The 18,343-nt window shown below is 36.7% G+C and overlaps 1 protein-coding gene across 1 annotated transcript; it reads right to left on the bottom strand.

Moving 5' to 3' along the window:
- Nucleotides 1-1,079: 1,079 nt before the first annotated feature.
- Nucleotides 1,080-17,672, bottom strand: TARP (TCR gamma alternate reading frame protein). Its single transcript, XM_080664561.1, has 4 exons — nucleotides 17,375-17,672; nucleotides 7,647-7,970; nucleotides 4,066-4,113; nucleotides 1,080-1,689 (listed from the first exon to the last, which is right to left on the bottom strand). Exons 2-4 carry the CDS (start codon nucleotides 7,783-7,785, stop codon nucleotides 1,547-1,549), a joined length of 330 nt encoding a protein of 109 aa, XP_080520687.1. The 5' UTR covers nucleotides 7,786-7,970; nucleotides 17,375-17,672; the 3' UTR covers nucleotides 1,080-1,546.
- Between the last annotated feature and the right edge of the window lie 671 nt (nucleotides 17,673-18,343).

Below are 18,343 nucleotides of genomic sequence, written 5' to 3'. Positions count from 1 at the left end.
AAAATGTAGATGCACCTGCGAGTCCTTAAGAAACTTCTCCCTGGCCCCTTGGAGGATGCCTTTGGTAAAGAAGCAGTGCATGTTTTGTTTTGTTTTTCCCAGCTGAAAGTAGGTGAAGGGGAGGCCACATGATACTAGGTAACAAAATATGGCTCTGAGTTTGGAGAGACCTGGCTTCAAATGACCCTTACCTACAAAATGGTGACCAGGAGCAGATAACAGTCTCTCCAGTCTGTGAACTTGGACTATACCCACCTCCAAGGGCTCTGAGAGGATTAATGGGATTGCCTGGTTTGCAGTAGAAACTCACTGAGGCACTATTCCATCCACATCTAACCTCTCTGTAGGGAAATAAGATTAGAGATAACTGTCGGGTGTGTGTGTGTGTGTGTGTGTGTGTGTGTGTGTGTGTGTGTGTGTGTGTGTGATATCTATTATTTCTAAAGTAGAGCTACTAATAGCTGCTAATGCTGTTGAGGACTTCCATGTACCAAAAATTATTAACCCAACTAATGCACACAAATCGAGGAGATCAGCCACTGTAACTGCATTCTACAAATGAGAAAAGTATGGCACATAGAGTTCAAAGAGTTTGTCTGAGGTCACCCAGATAGCAATGCCAGACCCAGGATTCAAATCCAGGCACTGAGGGTTGAGTCGACGTGCTTCATCCTTCCCTCACACTGCCTCTCCAATGCCAGGGCACTTCTCACAGGGTGATTGTGAGGATCAGGAAACTTGATGCTTGAGAAACACTAGTTTAGATCTGAGCACACAGTGCAAACCATGGTAGGTGCTACATTGTCACCATTGGGATTTCCCAAACCGAACAAGTATGGCTATGGTGACCTTTGAAAGAGAAGGAAGCTGGGCACCTTCATTTGGCACTGGCTCCCCTGGGAACCAGTGCCCCAAAGAAAGCATCAGAATTACTGTCTCAGGGAACGAACTAGAAATGTAGTGTGGACCATCATGCCAACACTGAACTTGATACCTCATTTGTCATGTCTTTCTTATCTTGGACTTTCAATTATATTCATCAAATTAAAGTACATAGACAAGAGTAGACTTTTGATTTTAAAAAAAATTTATTGTCTTATGAAAAACAAAATACAGAATTCAAGTAGCAAATATGGCGTCTTCTGGGTGTGTAAAATGGAAAGTTCAGGGCAGTTATCTGGTGCAAAAGCTCTAAGGAGTGTGACTAGAGGCTGCGTGCTGTCTGTACTCAGAAGGCATGATTATTAGGCGTGGCTAGAGGAGCTGATGGGGATTATGGGAAGATGGTGCTAAAGGGTACCCTTTGGCCCTGCCCCTGAGTAATGGCAGAATTTGTTATGTTACACAGCGAAATTTTCTTTTGTCCAGTGGTTTGAAAATCATTATGCAAAAATGACATAATAGAAAAATGCACATGTGAACTGAAATCTTCCAAACCCAGAAAGAAAGTCCAGCTAGATCCTCAGCAGACAGGTTCAGAGGCAAAAAAAAAAAAAAAAAAAAGAAAGAAAGAAAAGAAAAGTTGATCCTTTTGTGCCATCATCTTTTATGAACTCTTTCCATGGTCACAGACTGCTGTTCTCCTAACCAGGCAGAAGGAAATGATGGCAAAGTAGACCAGGCTCTTGAACAGGAGGAGGAGGTAGGTGTAGTAGGCAGAGGTATTGATGAGCTGCAGCTGAAATATATCTAGGAGAGGTCATTTGATTAGTTTGATTAGTTTCACCTGTTCTTTTGAAAGGGTAGGAAATATTAATGGGAGGGGTCACACTTACTAGCAGGCGTCCTCAAACTACGGCCCGCGGGCCACATGCGGCCCGCCGAGGACATTTATCCGGCCCACCGGGTGCCGCTGCCTGTCCTGCTTAGCAGCCGACTCGTCCCGGGCCCGCAGTGCGCATAGGAATTTGTTCATAGTTTTTTTTTTTAAACTATAGTCCGGCCCTCCAACGGTCTGAGGGACAGTGAACTGGCCCCCTGTTTAAAAAGTTTGAGGACCCCTGCTTACTAGTATTTACTTCTTATGATCTTCATTAAAATGACACCCTCACACCACCAACCCCCCAAATAAGCAAACATCTACCACCTCTACCAGCAACAAGACAATGTAGAATCCAGATTGCAGGCCAAGTCAGCCAACAACCTCTGCTAAATTCACTTAGAGCACTCCAAAATATTAAAAACTAAGGTTGCATTTTTAATGCGTGAGTCCACTGAGAAGAAAACATTTGTGGTAAATAGCTTTTAGCATTTCTTCACCCCCACCATATCTCTAATTAATAATAGCCAATATTCATTAACCACTAAACAAATGCCAAACTCTGAGTTCTTTGTATGCAAAGCATTAATCTTATATATTTTTACAACAACCTTTGAGATTATTATTTTAATTCCTGCTTTATAAATAAATGGAGAGAGATAAGTAATTTGCCTGATATCATGCATTTAGTAAGTACCAGAAGATGTATTTCAATCCCAGCAACATGAATTTACAGATCACATTCTTAGTTACTCTGTAATTCTGCATCTCCAGGTGCAGTTAATAATACCCCAGTTATCAAAGGGTTAAGCATGAGTATAAAGTTGAATTGCTGATTTAGAAGTATCTGAGGCATTACATGTGCATGCAATATGATTCCTACTAAGGGTACAATCCATGAAAATTTGGTGGCGTTCACAGTGGGGTGGGTGTGAGTTTTAGTAGAGGGCATTATGTTAACTGGAAGAAAGTGGTTTATCCAAATTCTCTGCAACTTTAAGCAGTGATGGCTCACCTGTCTTTTCTGAATGTCCCTCATTGGGGCTATGATATTATAATTGCACTTAATATCCTTGGAAGTTTTGCAAGAAATATATGATGTCAAGACATGATTGACGACAGTGATGGAGGACCAGACTGTTACTCAATGAACCACAAGGTCACGTCCTTTCCTGTGGAAATTTCCCTTTGACATGCTTTATCTTCACAGAGTCAGCACTCCAGAATTATTAGCACTTGGTGTGGAAAGGGGCCTCAAGAGGTGATGTGCTCAGAACTCCTGTCGCTGGTCAGAGAAGATGTTAGTTGAGGTCCAGAGCCCCCTTGATATTGGAAATGGAGGAGAGATCAGCAGGACTAGAGCCAGTGCTTCTAGTTGCTTTCTTTGTACATTCGTAGGGAGAAAGGGCCAGAAACCAGTACATGTTCTATGCCAGCTCAATGAGATACCTTATGCTAGACATTCCACAAATGTGACCTTATCTCTTTAAGAACTGAGTTAGGTGTAAGTATTCCTGGTTGGCAGATGAGGAAAGAATTTCTCATAAGATGTTAGTACCCACATTCATGCAACTAATTATTAAAAGAGTTGGGGTTGAAGCCCAGTCTGTGGTACTCAGAAGCCCATGCCCTGCCCCCAGCTCGGCCCAGCCAAGCATCCATTGTCTTGGGGTCTTGGCTTTCGGCTTTCTTGTTCTATGACTCGACTCATAAAAGAAGAATAGAGGACTGAGGAAGTGTGTGAACTCTTGACTCAGGTGGCCTGCGTTGAAACCCCAGATCTAGCTGTGTGGCACCGTGTACGGGACTTAATTTTAGCTCACTCTCTCATCTGTAAAATGGTGGAAAATATAGTTACCACTTCACTGGAGTATTATGATAATTAAACAAGAAAATGCATTCAAAACACAACATTAAGCCTTCTGTAGAAGAACTGCTCAGTAAATGTCAGTTCATGTTATTTACTACCAACAAGGACCAAAGATAAAAATCTAGAAGCATATTAATAGCATGTGTTCCCTAATCAATAGAAATAAAAGCCATGCAGATGAATAAAATCCAGTGTTGAAGTAATTCTGAGCATATCACCATACCCCACAGTCATCTCATACCAAAATATAGCATTTACTGTGTTAAGGTAGCTAATAGGAAATGGTGGGTTGCCTTAAAATATCACTCAGTCTATTCTGCAAAATCCAGCCATTCTGATTTTCCTATCTTAAGCCAGAGAAGTTCAAAATTTAAATTGATCAGAAGGGGAAAAATGCTACAGCATGACACAAAGGCAAACATATGCAAAAACTTACCACTTTTGTCTTCCAGATAAACTTCTATTGTATGATTAATAGCAGCCTCTACAAGAAATGAGAGCACTATTAATAAATTGTTCATAACCATTATTTGACTGTGTGTCTGGATAGACAGATACATAAATGATAAGATAGACGATAGATAGATAGATAGATAGATAGATAGATAGATAGATAGACAGATACAATCTACCAACAGAGAAGAGAGAGCCATTAAAAATATGAGCCCCACAATTCCAGGAATAGTTGCCCAGACTCTATGTAATTCAGTAGACCTAATACATATACTCTGTTTCTGCACATGAAGATGTTGAAGGTCATGAAGGGTACATTTTAACTTTTTAAAAAATTTTTATTTTTATTTTTTAATATATTTTTATTGATCTCAGAGAGGAAGGGAGAGGTAGAGAGAGATAGAAACATCAATGATGAGAGAGAATCATTGATTGGCTGCCTCCTGCACCCCCCCTTCCCCCCGCTGGGGATCGAGCCCGCAACCCAGGCATGTGCCCTTGACCGGAATCGAACCCAGGACTCTTCAGTCCGCAGGTCAACACTTTGTCCACTGAGCCAAACCAGCGAGGGCACATTTTAACTTTTTAATCCTACCTGGAGGCTACTACCCAAGACTACCTGTTTCCTTCTGCACTCATTGCTCCTAGCACAGTGCCCGCCGCAAAGTAACTGTTCAATAAATCCTGTTGAATGGAAAAAAATGAACAGAAAAAGGGCTGCTCTACAGTCTTCAGCACACACTGCTGGCATGAACAGTTGCTACCCAAAGAAATGTGCTTAATTGTAGAACCCACAACAGAATCTTACATGTTTGAAGGAGTCTGGTTTAAACAAATTTCCCATCGAAGCCATGCCTTTCCAAATCATGCATTTCCCCAATATCCCCCGCTCACCCACATAGTTTTCTGCAATTGTGTTTGTGGACATGACAACAATATTAATAAAAGCTAATGTCTACGAAGTGATTATTACTGTGCAAGGCTGTGTGGCACAGTGCATGTCAAATGCTTCACATGCATTATCTCATTTAATCCCCCAGTAACACTGGAGTGAGTTGTATTTTGGAGGGCCCCATGTCACAGACAAGGAGTGGGGTTTAGAGAGTGTTAGTGACTTGTTGGGAGGCACACCAGTGACTGGCAGAGCCAGCACTCAAAGGACTGTTGCGGGAGATTAACTGGGAGAGAACACGTGGAAATTACTCTGTAAAAATAATCCATAGAAATAGAAAATAATCCATAGAGAAACAACATACTTCCACCATTGTAGACACTAAAACATCTCTTCCAGGTGTCTTAGTTATGCTTAGCAAATGACCTTTTTACTACAGGAGCTTGGCATTTCAGGGCAATTCTTTTCAGATAAACCAAGTTACACTTATAGTTACTTAAATATATAAAACCTGAGGTGAGAGTTGTGTTTATCTACAATGTTTTTTTTTAAAGGCAAATATATATACAAAGACAAAATTTCTTAAAAAGAGCATTGACCATTGGGTGGAGAAAAACAGTTGCAGTGGTTGCTTTGGCTTATCCTTTTTCTACTAGATATGTTCTTGTCCATATGGATGTGGTTCTGGTACGCAATTTTAGGCACTCAATGAGGTCTTTTTTTTTTTTTTTTTTTTTTTGCTGGGCTCTAAAAAAAAAAATGGCTCTGAGGTATAGACTTTGGGGCAAACCCCAAGATTGAAAATGTTAGTATAATCATGTTTAGACGTTAAAATATCCTCCAAGGACTCACTTTACTGTGTCTCAAATGTCCCTTTATTTTCCTTGCAGTGACTTTATTCATTAGAAGATAAATAAAAATCTCTTAGCACCAAGCACTGATTGAGGTAAAAACAAGAAAGTAACAATTTTTCATCATAAAATCCGTGTGTGTATCCTAATTCTCTTTCCTAATCTGGCAGAAAACGTGGACCAGATTAGTTTTCTCTCTCTTCAAAATCACTGCATTGATTTGTGCTTCCATGTTATATTTTTAGAACAAAAAATGACAGACAAAAAACTTCCAAGAAACAGCATGAGAAATTTGCAATAGAATGACATTAACAGAAATACCCTCGTTAGCTTTGCTGCCATGAGACGCCCAAGGGAGACATTTGTTTCAGAAATTAGATGCCAAGTAAAACACCTTGTAACCGGAACCTTCTCTCCTTTATGATAGTCATCCCTGGTCACTGGAAAAATCAAAACCTAATAGGACATTTAAGTCCAGTGATTGTATTAAACTTGTACTTTGCCTATTTGCTTTCTCTCTGTTTCTTAGCCAGAGAAACAGGGAAATTAGGGCTGCTTTGGCAATCTTACCCTAGTTTTAGAAAAGTATATAAATAAATACACATATATGAATAAACACATTCATGTTATATTTTTGAGAGCAAGCATTTCACAGACATTATTTCATTTGTCCTTCATCACAGCCCCTGAAGGAAGTCAAGGCAAGTGTTCGAACCTGATTTGATCTTTGGGGAAACTCAGATCCAAGATAAAGACTGGTACACAGCAAAGGTCTTAGCACGTCTTGTTAACCACAGGGTAAAGTACCAACTGGTTCCTTCTTATGGGACCTCGGTCTGTTGTGTTAATACTCAGGACTTTAAGTTCTGAGTCTAGGGAGCTTTGGGACCACGGCCGGGGCCAGGGCACATTTGGCCCTCTGCCCACACTGTCTAAATACGTACAGCATCTGAATCGAAGGCACTCCTTTGGGACATCATGCCTGAATCCCAGGTGACCCTGCATGTTTAGAAAAAGACTGCATTCTCTTCACTGTGTGCATCCTCCTTGGAACAAAGATTCGTCCTAGTGTGTTCATCCATACCCGTCCAGGCCCGACACGCGCTAGTACTGCACTACATGTTTGTTGAGCAGCAATACCAATGGCAAGACATATACGCATTATGCAGAATGGAAATATGTTTCTAGGCACTAACCTCACCAAAATTTACCTGCAGCGGTATATAAAATGCAAATCTAGGACCGTAATAATACTGCAGGGCTAAATTATTCTATTTTTTTCGGTGAACCTTGATCCAACTCCCTCAGAATGACACCATCAGTCGCTTAAGACTCATTAGTTATGGGTTATACTTTAAGTATAGCAAGACTCAGGCATGAGTGACTTTGCTTGCTGAGCAGAAAATTCCTGAAAGATGTATGCTTATTCTCATTTGCTGGCCAAGTAAGATAATCAAAAGTGCAATCTCTTTTTGAGCATTTCTTGTGTGCTAAATTACTGGTGCTGTCATGTAGGTTGTTTCATTAACAACCCTAAAAAAAAAATCATGTGACTTTAATTTTGGATGATAAAACTGAGGCTGAGAAAAGTAAAATTTTTATTTCTTTATCTTTTTATGTTCCAAAACCTATACTATTTTTAATTCTATGGGAAAATAGCAGGACATTTATGCTACTAGGAAATGTAGCAGCATTTGAGGGAGATATATGTATATGTAATTATTATCATTATTAATGCTTGACAGACACATGGGGCATTCCCTTTTGTTGCGGGGGGGGAAGTATTCTGGGAAGATATATATATATCACACACACACATACCTTTCTTTATTGCAGGAAAAAGAATCTCTTGATCCACTTTATTATGCTCATGTTTGACGATACATTTGTGTTCTTTATTCATTGACTCTTCACTCACGGTCAGCCAGCTGAATTTCATGTATGTGTCGCCAGTCTTCATGGTATTTCCCTGCTGAGATTCCAGAATTGTATCGCCGTTTTTTTCCTTCCAGGACACCTTGATAACATCAGGGAAAAATTTCTCAAGAAGACAAAGATGTGTTCCAGCCTTATGAAGGTTTATTTCAGCAACTGAAGGACGAAAAATAGTGGGCTTGGGGTAGAACTCTGGACCATAGCTTCTATCTGTGGAGAAAATGGAATAGCAATGAAGAATTAGAGACACACAAACATTGTGTGGTTTGGAACAACCTAGCATAGTGAAAGGAAGGAAAGCTGCCACTGAATCAGTGCTTTTAATGGCCTTTCAGCCACAATATACCAGTAGTGTAGCTACTTATTATTGTTCTTATTTTCAGATGTGAAAAGAGGTTTCATAACTCGCCCAGTGTCACAGCTATTAAATGGCACAGCCTGAATGAAAACTTGGCCTTTGTTCTTTCTCCATGTGCTAAAATGGGGTATGACTTTTAACCGCTCCAACATTTGTGAACTTGTTTATTCATTTTTAATCTCTCTCATGCTATTATAGGCGGAGGACGGATGGCGGGGATAGGGGAGTAGGGGAAGAGATAATCTCTCTTCAGATGAGAATCCTTAGTGGCTTCTAAAGTGCAAATAAGCAAAAGCCAAAATAGACACAGACAACACTATGGTGACTGCCTGAGGGCAAGCGGGGGTAGGGGAGGCAGAAGAAGGTACAGGGAGGATAAATGGGGACGGAAGGGGACTTGCCTGGGTGGTGAAGGCACGATGTAATATACAGATGATGTGTTATAGAATTGTACACTTGAAACCTGTATAATTTTATTAACCAATGTCACCCCAATAAGTTCAATAAAAATTAAAAAAAACACACACACAAAAATAAGGTACTTTCCTATCCCATGCTATGACTTTTGTAATTTAAGCTCTTTTGGGCCACACAGTCTCCTGTTCTGTAACTCTATGGGAACTCACTCTCTAATAACTGATTCTGAAATATACCAAATTATGTTATTTTTATAAAAATAAATGCCAGGAGGAAGTTTTTCTTTTCTTTCTGAGTAACACAGTCACTTGTTTTAATGGGAACCTACTACCAGGTGTACTTACTTTATCCAGTTATCTTTTACCTTGCAGTATGGACCCCATGCCCAGTTCTGAAGTAATAGAGTTCTCCTAATAGGTTTCACATCTGAACCACTCCAGATTTTTTAGGGCAGTATTGAAAACTGCACCTCCAAATTGTTTATGATGCCTTGAATTTAGAAGCAAAATAGCAATAATTCCAAAATTTCTATTAAAATTTTCATTGATTATTTTCAGAAACACTTATCTTAATCTAACGAGTAAATGCCCTTAACAGAATTTCATTTTGCCTTTGAAAAGGTTCACCAAAAGCACATTTTATTTTGGAATTTCACTTGAAGTCTAAACATGACTATTATACCGTATTTTAAATATACCATATTTTGACTCTGAGTGTCTCCCATGAAATTTTTATTTACCCTATAAGGCTGCTGAGCTATTTTAGAGCTCCATCATTTTCTTTGTTTTCATCTGCTAAATAAAATTTATATAATTGGGATAATGTTAAAAGCTATGGTTCTAGAGTTTCTTGCAGATATAATGTCAGAATATATAACAAAACATATATTTACAAAGGCATGCCACATGCATGCTGAAATGTTACTAGATTATATATTTATTACTAATCTAATGATTGAAATTATAAACGTTAAAACCCTTTCCAATTTCATTTCTGATTAAAACACAAATTCCTACTGTATTCTTTTTGGACTAGCTTGGAGTTAGTTTAATAAGTCAATGGGCAAATTTTTAAGAAAAATTAATTGGATTTCTCATTTGAGAAGGAAAGGAAAAAAGTTCTTGAGACTTTCTATCTGTGAAGCAAAGCTCCTGATTTTTATACTAAATTAGTAAGCAAACAATGTTGGGTTTATAAATCATGTTGTAAACATAATTAAGTCATAATGTGCTTATTTTAATTTTATACATCTTACTTTTAGTGCAATAATATTTTATTGATTATAATAGTAAGACATTCTATATTTCTCCAACCATATATTTTATTTTTAACTTAAAAACCATCCTATATAAAATAATATTAATTTTTCAATTTTACATTATATTTACATAATTTTAATCTCTAGTCAATATATTAAAGAATCTAATTTTCATCTTAGGAACTTTTTTCTTCATAGTAATACTTCCGATTCATTATATTAAAGAAATAGAAAAACAAATGACAAACTTGAAACGCTTTTGTGTGGAAACACACTATTTTTATTGCCTGTCCCTTTTCCTTAGCTAGATTCTTTGCATCATCCTTTTCAAGATAAAATGAATCTTGAACTTCCATACCTTTCTTAATGTAATAGTTAACTGAGTATTATATAGTGTACTTCATTATATGTGGTTAGTACCTATATGTTGGGTAATTATTTTACATGTTTTTTCTTTAAACATTCTTTGTAAAACTTAAGTTTTTTTATGGTCAAAATCTTGTTCATGATGTATATAATAGAAATCAGTTCACAAAATATAGAAGTCCCCCCGCTAAAAAAAAAAAGATAAAACGAGGTTTATTCTGCTGAAGTAACATTTTTAAAAAATGGGAGTTCACTTACATTACTTTATCAGCAATAATAGAAATAAAAATGCAAAAGATCATCCAGAAAAATCTATAATAATAAAAGTGTAATATGCTAATTAGACCGGCTGTCCTGACGACCTTCTGGAGGAAGCTGCAGCTGCGAGGGAAGCCGGTGCCGGCAGTCGGGGGAAGGAAAGGCTGCTCTTGCACAAATTTCGTGCATTGGGCCTCTTGTAAATAAATGAATAAGTAAGCCTTCCAATACATGTATGTAGTTATTTGCATAACCAAATAATATGTCTGCGTCAAATTGCCCAAGTTGTTTATATTTATTAAGGTGCAGCAACACTATGTAAATTTACCAAATTCTATGTAAATGTCAACTGTATTTTCAATTGAAAGTATATTTCAAACCTACATTGATATTAAATGTTCTCTATTTTTCTTGTCATTTTTCTTTTATCAAATACATAGTTTTAGCTATTTTATGGTTATATCTGAATTTCAAACTTATGAAGTTTCTAACTATATTTAATTGACTTTACATATTGACCATTTTCTGTATGAATTTAAATTCTTTTGATTAATATGAGCATGAAGCTGAAACTTATTGGCTATAAATCTTAGGGCCAATAATTGTTGGTATTAGAAATAATATCAATTAAGATAAGGGGTTAAGATTTAAAGCACATAGGCCAATAATAAAAATTAAAAACAAACACGTTAATCTCATTTTTCTTGCCAAGTAAGGAAAAAGTGATGGTAAAAAGAATACCTCCAAATTAATTTTTTTATAAGTAGTTAGAAACACAGCTTAATTCTCTGAGGAATTTCTGCTCTGTCAATATTACTGCTGCAAATAACTCTTCATACAGGATACAATTTTCCTTTACATTTGAACTGGGGGACACTATTCAGCACCTATTATATGTTAGACAATGTGCAAGTACTTCATTCACACCATCTCAATCAATTCTCATACAAATCCTCTATACGTACTTATCCCATTTTATGAGTGAAAAAACTGAGGCCAGAGTAATTGCCCAAGTTCATATAAGCAGTAAGTGATGGAGCTGGAGCTCCATGTCATCCTGACCCCAAAGCCCAGGCTCTTCCACAACACCCTTCCACCATCAGAAAAGGAAATGTGTCAACTCACAAAACTGACCTAATACTAAACTTTATCCCGGGGCCAGACACTTCCATGATAATTGCATACATTATACACGAGTCTTTTGTGCAAGTCCACATGTACCCAAAAGCCAAGTCTTGTTACAATATTTGCACTATGGTGTCCGTGCGTGCCTTTGAGGATTTGTTTTACAATCTCTCCTAAGATTTCTGCATCTAATCCCCATCACATTCCTGTTCTTTCTAAATATTGTTAGTGTTATTCCAATTTCATTGTTTCTTGCCTCCCTCTATTACCTTGAGAAATTGCATTCTGATACCTACCTGTGACGGTAAGTTTTGTTCCATCGCCGAAGAGTTTTCTATCATAATTCCACAGTGATTCAACCACTATCAAAAACTAAGACTAATTTAGCTTCTCTGAGTTTTTCAAACGCTGGTGAAACTAGGAAGGCCTGCAACTCAGGAGATCAGTGTTCTGGTCCTGGTTCATTTTGCTCATAACAAGGTCTGTGGCTGAGCAAACAAAGTCAATTCAAGTTTTTGATGCTTTATTGATCTGAAAATAATGATGCTAGTGCAAATCAATTTGACATCACTGCTAGTGTCAAAGTGAGACCAAAACGAAACAAGGTTTGAAAAGCAATATGATTTGAAATGCTATGAAATAAGCAATTATAATAATTATTAGCCATTTTATTGTGATGACTGTGTGCTCCAAACTGACTTTTTAATCTCATGGGACCAAACCTTGCCCCTACTAATAGGAATTCAGCTCTTTGAGGTGACAGCTAAGTCCCTGGCAATGCATCTCACTTTGCTCTAATATGTCTGGAATTCTCAAAGCCATCATCATCAGAAGTGTGCCTTACACACGCTCAGTTAACGAACCAATTTGTCTAGTCTGATCTGCATTTCCAGTGTTAAGAAAATCAAAGGGAACATTAGCTACAGCCTAATAATATGAGGTCAGTATGGGAGCTGCTTCACTTGTGTTGTTCAAAACAAATGGCTCCTTCCCCAGGCAACAAACAGCACCGCTAGCATTCCATGCTTTCACCAGAAACTTCAGCCTCAAATTGACATCTTTCCAGTTCCTGCTGCAAGTTCAGCTTCAAGCTCCTGGCAGTGGGCCTTCAAGCCAGAACCACAAGAGAAATGGCAGGATGGCTGTCCTCAAAGCCTCCTCTTGTCATGTTAGATCACTGAAAGGTCACCTGCCTGCCAATATCTGCTGAGGGTCACATCTGTGAAAACAGCAACTGCTCTAAAGTCCATGGCATTGAGGCAGTGGTAGTGTCAAAAGGGTGTGTTTAAAGACCATTTCTTCCATTTTATAAAATGAATGTCCAAGACAATATTCAGTTTTACTTCACTTTCGTCCTAAGGGACTCATGCATTGAAAATGTTATAATGTTAGAGTGGGAAACACATGTTTGAACATTTGAAGTGCTTCATTTTATTAATTAACAAAGTATGTACTCTACTACAGTTTTTTCTTTAAAAAAATCAATTTTTAAAAATTGAGCTATAACTGACATACCTCTCCTACCTTTGAGTGTAAAATTTTATCCAGTGCTCTTGCTGGTTAATTACAGGCCATTTTCTTCTGCTTTCTTTAATGATTTTGATCTTCTATTTTTATTTCCTGGTCTGACTGTAAGTTGGGTTTATGTTTTTTCAAATAGATTTTGGTAACAGGCAGTTTAAGTAACTGACAAATAGTTTGTGCATTATAGCTGGTTTCTTTTTCTGCCCGTGAGACTGATAGTTTAATCTCTAAATCAAAGATGACATGAGAGATGAAAGAATATGTTTTTAAATTGTAGCTCTGTGATATATATAGGTGCAAAACGTGGAATTCAAACAGACTGAAAGTGCCAGAACATAAGGTGAGGTTTTCTTTCCCAAAACTATCCCTCACAAAACAGGGGTTACTTTGTATTTCAGTCCTTGTGAAACCTCTCATGTTAAAACATGATCTTCCAATACTCTGCTTTGCTCAAAAATACTATTTAGATAAGATATCAAACTGAAATAAATTAATTTTTTAAAATTTAAAATACTAGTTTTAGAGCTATCATTGGTTATAGACAACAAAGAGGTTTAACAGGGATTTGGTAAATATTACTAGAGACTAAAGCCTCTGTAGTTTATACTTACATTGCACATGTATAGAATAACAGAATAAATGAAAAAGTGCTTTTCTTTCATTTTGTAAATGGTAATTGTATTTTCAGATTAAATTTCCAGTGACATCATACATCATAAAGGTATCCCAAAACAGACAATAACTTAAAAAGTTGCTCTAAAATAAAGTAGATGGTTTAGATGCACGAGAAGAGTCTGAATAAAATTTTTAATGAAATGTAAGGGCAAAAAAAAATCACCTGATATTTATATTGATATAATATGTATTGATATTTCACACCTGATATTTGTTTTGATATAATTTTTAACTATGTAGCTATAATCTAATTAAGACACTATTATAAGTGGATATTTGACTTTTCTCTATAAGACTATAATTTTTTTATTTTTTTATTAAATGACTATAAATTTATACATGGAAATAGCAAGCCCCTCTTCCTCTCTTACCTCTAGATATTACTACTGGAAAATGAGAAATCACCTTATATTTAGGTTAATAGTATTTGAGATAATGGTTATTATATTCTAATCATTTTTTCAAGCAGGTAACAATTAGAAATTCAAAGTATTTTGCAAATATTGACAATTTTTTAAAAATGACCTGTAGACTAGATAATATACTTATCTGTACTCCTGATTTTATGATGCGCTCTAATGGGTGGAAATCTGAATTCTGGAGAATTCACTTTTTTATCACTGACCATGTCCCAAGCTTTGTGGTAGGTTATTTCCATATTTAATTTCATTTCATTCTCACAACAGCTACTTGAGATGCATATAGAGAATAAATAGATGGAAATATATAAAAATAGTAGCAGTGATGTGTCAACATTAAATTTTTATTTCAAAAATTTTTTTATAATTTTGAACATTTTAAATTACAGTTGACATACAATATTATATTAGTTTCAACTATAAACATAGTGATTAGACATGTATATAACTTATAAAGTAATCACCCTGATAAATGCAATAACCACCTGATACCATGAGTTGTTATTATATATTACTAACTATATTCCCTATACTGTACTCTACATCCCCCTGAAAACCTGTAGATAATTTTTATTAAAAATTTATGTGAGCCAAATGGAGGATACACCTGGGAGCAAGATCTCAGCAGACTGAGAAAAATGCTTTCTTTTTATTCCTTATTGTATTGTATTTTCCATTTTTTCCATAGTAGGTATATACTATGATTATAAATTTAATAAAGCAATAACCACTAAATCAAAATTTATTTGTTAAAGGATATTTATATAGAAAGTGAAAGACCCAGAATCAAAGTCTATAATTTTCCCTGCCCCACACTCTCCTAAAACGCACTTTTCAGGACTCTCATGAATTATATGTGTGTCACCATTATTTAATTTATTGCTATAATTTACATTGAGTATGGAGTCATTCGGAAAAAAGAGGACCAGAAAGTTGCTTTTCAATTTATGAATTCATTTGTTCATCTGATCACAACCACTAAGAAAATCAAAATATATAATTTATTTTTTTCAATGCTGTATCAACTGCAAAAATTCTTTCAAAACCTTCAATTGAATGGATCTGGTAGGCTAGAACATCCTTGGGAAATGTTTTCCCTCATTCAGGCAAGGTTTCATTTGTAAGGCTACTGATGAATGAACAAATTTATTGGACTGAATTTCGAAAAAGCAAATCCAGTTTATGACCTTCTTGCATATGATCACACAGTCAAATATTTTGATATTAACCATCCTCTGGCCAAATGACAAATGTAGCAATATTTTTTAAAAAAAATTTCCATTGGTTATTTTTGGTATCAAATAAATAGATTATATAAACTTCTTTAAAAATCTTTCAACATAAAAATACCAAGTAGACCTAACATCTCTACCCCTTAGGGAACCTCACTAGTTAACTCCTTATTACTGTCCTCCATGCTCAGTCAGGAGACAATTGCCTCCAAACACCTGGATGAAGTCATTAAGCTCTCTCGAGATCACGATATGTGACCAAACTGGGACTGAATCCAACAATCCTGAGCCTGCACCAGCACCTAGCCCGCAGCACCTGCACTACCTGCTATTTGTTGCTGAAAGACTGCGCCTTTGGACTTATTACACCTACAGTTGCCAGGGCATTGACCATACATTCTGTGTTGCTTATCAGAGGATCCTATTCGGCTTGGTATTTCTGTAGCTGTCCCATCATGAGTGGAAAGGCGGCTCTGAATTATGCAATTTAGTGCAACTGCTTTAGTTCTTTTACTGGCTACAATATTTCTAGCTAACTTGATGCCAATACAGAAAGAAAATTGAGTGGAATGGTATCAAAATGACTTGTCATTTTATAGAAAGAATTATATCTTAAGTATCTAATTAATGCCTTTCAACATGACCTACTTGATCTTTCTGGAGGGAGAGAGGGGTGCTGTGATTAGAAACAGAAGCATTGTTTTCATGCAAGAATAGTAATACAAATTATGAGCTATTGCTAATAAGTAGTCAAAAATCCATTTCAAATGTCAGACTATGGAAGAGTAAATATTGAGAAGACAAAAACACTACTTAATGTTTCCAATGTCACATAATGGTCCAGACCATGCACTTTGGAATAGACAAATCTCTATTGGACTTTAAACTTTGCCACAGTAACTAGCCATATGACTTGAGGCAAATAACTGAACTACCCTAAGCCTCAGTCTCCTTATCTATGAAATGGAAATAAGAGGATCTCCTGTCCAGAACTACTGAGGAATGAGATAAGGCACTGAAACTATTAACGTGGTGTCTGGCCCTCAATATAAATATTAGCTGATATCATTCTCTTTAATGGACTGTCTGATCCATGTTATCAAATTCTTCCACTGAACAAAATGCATGTATTTTATAAGTAATAACTCTTACATAAATTATGGAAATAATTCATGAACCCAAGACCATCTTCCTCTGTGATAGCCACAGGCCAAAGAGCAGGCGGCCCAATCAAGCCAGGATCTAGAACACTTATCTACTAGACTGGGAGCTTTGTGAGTGTTGGAACGATGTCTTTTTCATTGTTTTATCTCCAGCATTCAGCACAGAAACTCTCTTCTATAAATGTTCGTTGAGACAACGAACGAACAAATGAGGGTGTAAAACCACGCAGACTTTTTTTCATAGACTTTGGAGCTGCAATGGCATATTGAGCTTCTAATTCATTAAACTGGCCCATCTCTAGACAATATTACAAGACTCGTAGTAGCATAAATTGTGATGTTCTCCACTCATTCACTCTAAGAATTAAGTTTTTGCACTGCAGCTAGGCATAAAAACCAATAATATAGGTTTATCAGATTATTTAGAGAATGGTACAATATGTTTCATCTCAACATAGAGAAAAGATAATTAATAAAAGTGTCTCTCAATAAAAAAAAAACCACCTTCTACAATAAAAGTATTTTAAACCAATAATTTATACCAATGCCTTACAGACATGGTACTCAAAATATTTTAATTTCTAGCCTCAATCTACCCTTTTTTGTGTATGTGTATTCTAAGAATATAATTTCAATCTGCTTACAAGCAGGGAAGTAATAAACCATTTACAAAGTAGTTCTGTTTCCATATACAGTGACGAGTAGCTGCAAATTTGCTGTTCATGTGCTGAGAATGTGGCAATCAGATTGGGGTGATCCTAAATTGTTTTATCTAAATAGCATCTACCAGTTTTTCAAACATAGAGAAAAGTTACTTACCTCTGGGAATTACTATGAGTTGAGTCCCTTCTGCAAATATCTTGATCCAGCCTGAGCTAACACACTGGTTACAGCTCCTACAAAAATCTCGCCATACTCTTAAGCTTCATGATGTGACCTGCATTGAAAAAAAAAAAGGCAATTTGATCTTTAAGGGTTCCTTTGGAAGTCCTTAAATACAGGTTTTGTGGCATCTGTAAGTTTCCTCTGTTGAATTGAACCAGATATCTGTTTTCCATCCAGGCACTAATCATTAAAAAGGACTGATAGTAAATGAAAAGAATAAGAGCAGAAAAAGGAGACATCAAGTTCAACTGGTCAGCCAACTACTTTTCTGAATTACCAGGAAACCTATTCAGAGAGTGAAGGCTTTCTCATTTCCAGGTGTTCAATTGTGTGAAGCTGCTCAGAGGTTGCACCAAAGGACAGCTGTTCCTTCTGCTCTCACACCCACCAGAGCTGCCCCTCTAGCAGTTGCAAATGTGTCTCTGAAAGGAGGAAAGGCTTCAGTCACTGAAAATGCAAATCCACCAACACAAATACACTTGAGAAATGTGAACAAAAATTCTCCATTTTTAATAAATTCACTTTTATTATTTGACAGTGTGATTCTTCACCAGAAAATGTAGAGTAAGAAATTAATTTCTGGGATGACATTACTTTTCCTGGACTAAAAGAATAAGTTTATAGAATTCTAGCTCCTATGAAATAGATTTCTTATTAAACTAACATTTAAGAACAAAATCTAGCCCTGGCTGGTTTGGCTCAATGGATAGAGCATTGGCCCGCAGACTGAAGGGTCCTGGGTTTGATTCTGGTCAAGGGCACGTACTTCGGTTGTAGGCTCAATTCCAGGCAACCAATCGATGTGTCTCTCTCACATCGATGTTTCTCTCTCTGTGTCTCTCTCTCTCTTTTCCCTTCCACTCTCTAAAAATCAATGGAAAAAATATTCCCCTCAGATGAGGA

The sequence above is a fragment of the Plecotus auritus genome (genome assembly GCF_963455305.1).
Source record: "Plecotus auritus genome assembly, chromosome: 4".
Classification (NCBI taxonomy): domain Eukaryota; kingdom Metazoa; phylum Chordata; class Mammalia; order Chiroptera; family Vespertilionidae; genus Plecotus; species Plecotus auritus.
This window is presented reverse-complemented; position numbering and strand designations above follow the sequence as displayed.

Coding starts and splice junctions, on each gene's coding strand:
- TARP (XM_080664561.1), bottom strand. CDS start 7,785: ATGAAGACTGGCGACACATACATGAAATTCAGCTGGCTGACCGTGAGT. Junction 4,114..7,646: donor TTTTCCTGCAATAAAGAAAG/GTATGTGTGTGT, acceptor CATTTCTTGTAG/AGGCTGCTATTAATCATACA. Junction 1,690..4,065: donor TTATCTGGAAGACAAAAGTG/GTAAGTTTTTGC, acceptor GACCTCTCCTAG/ATATATTTCAGCTGCAGCTC.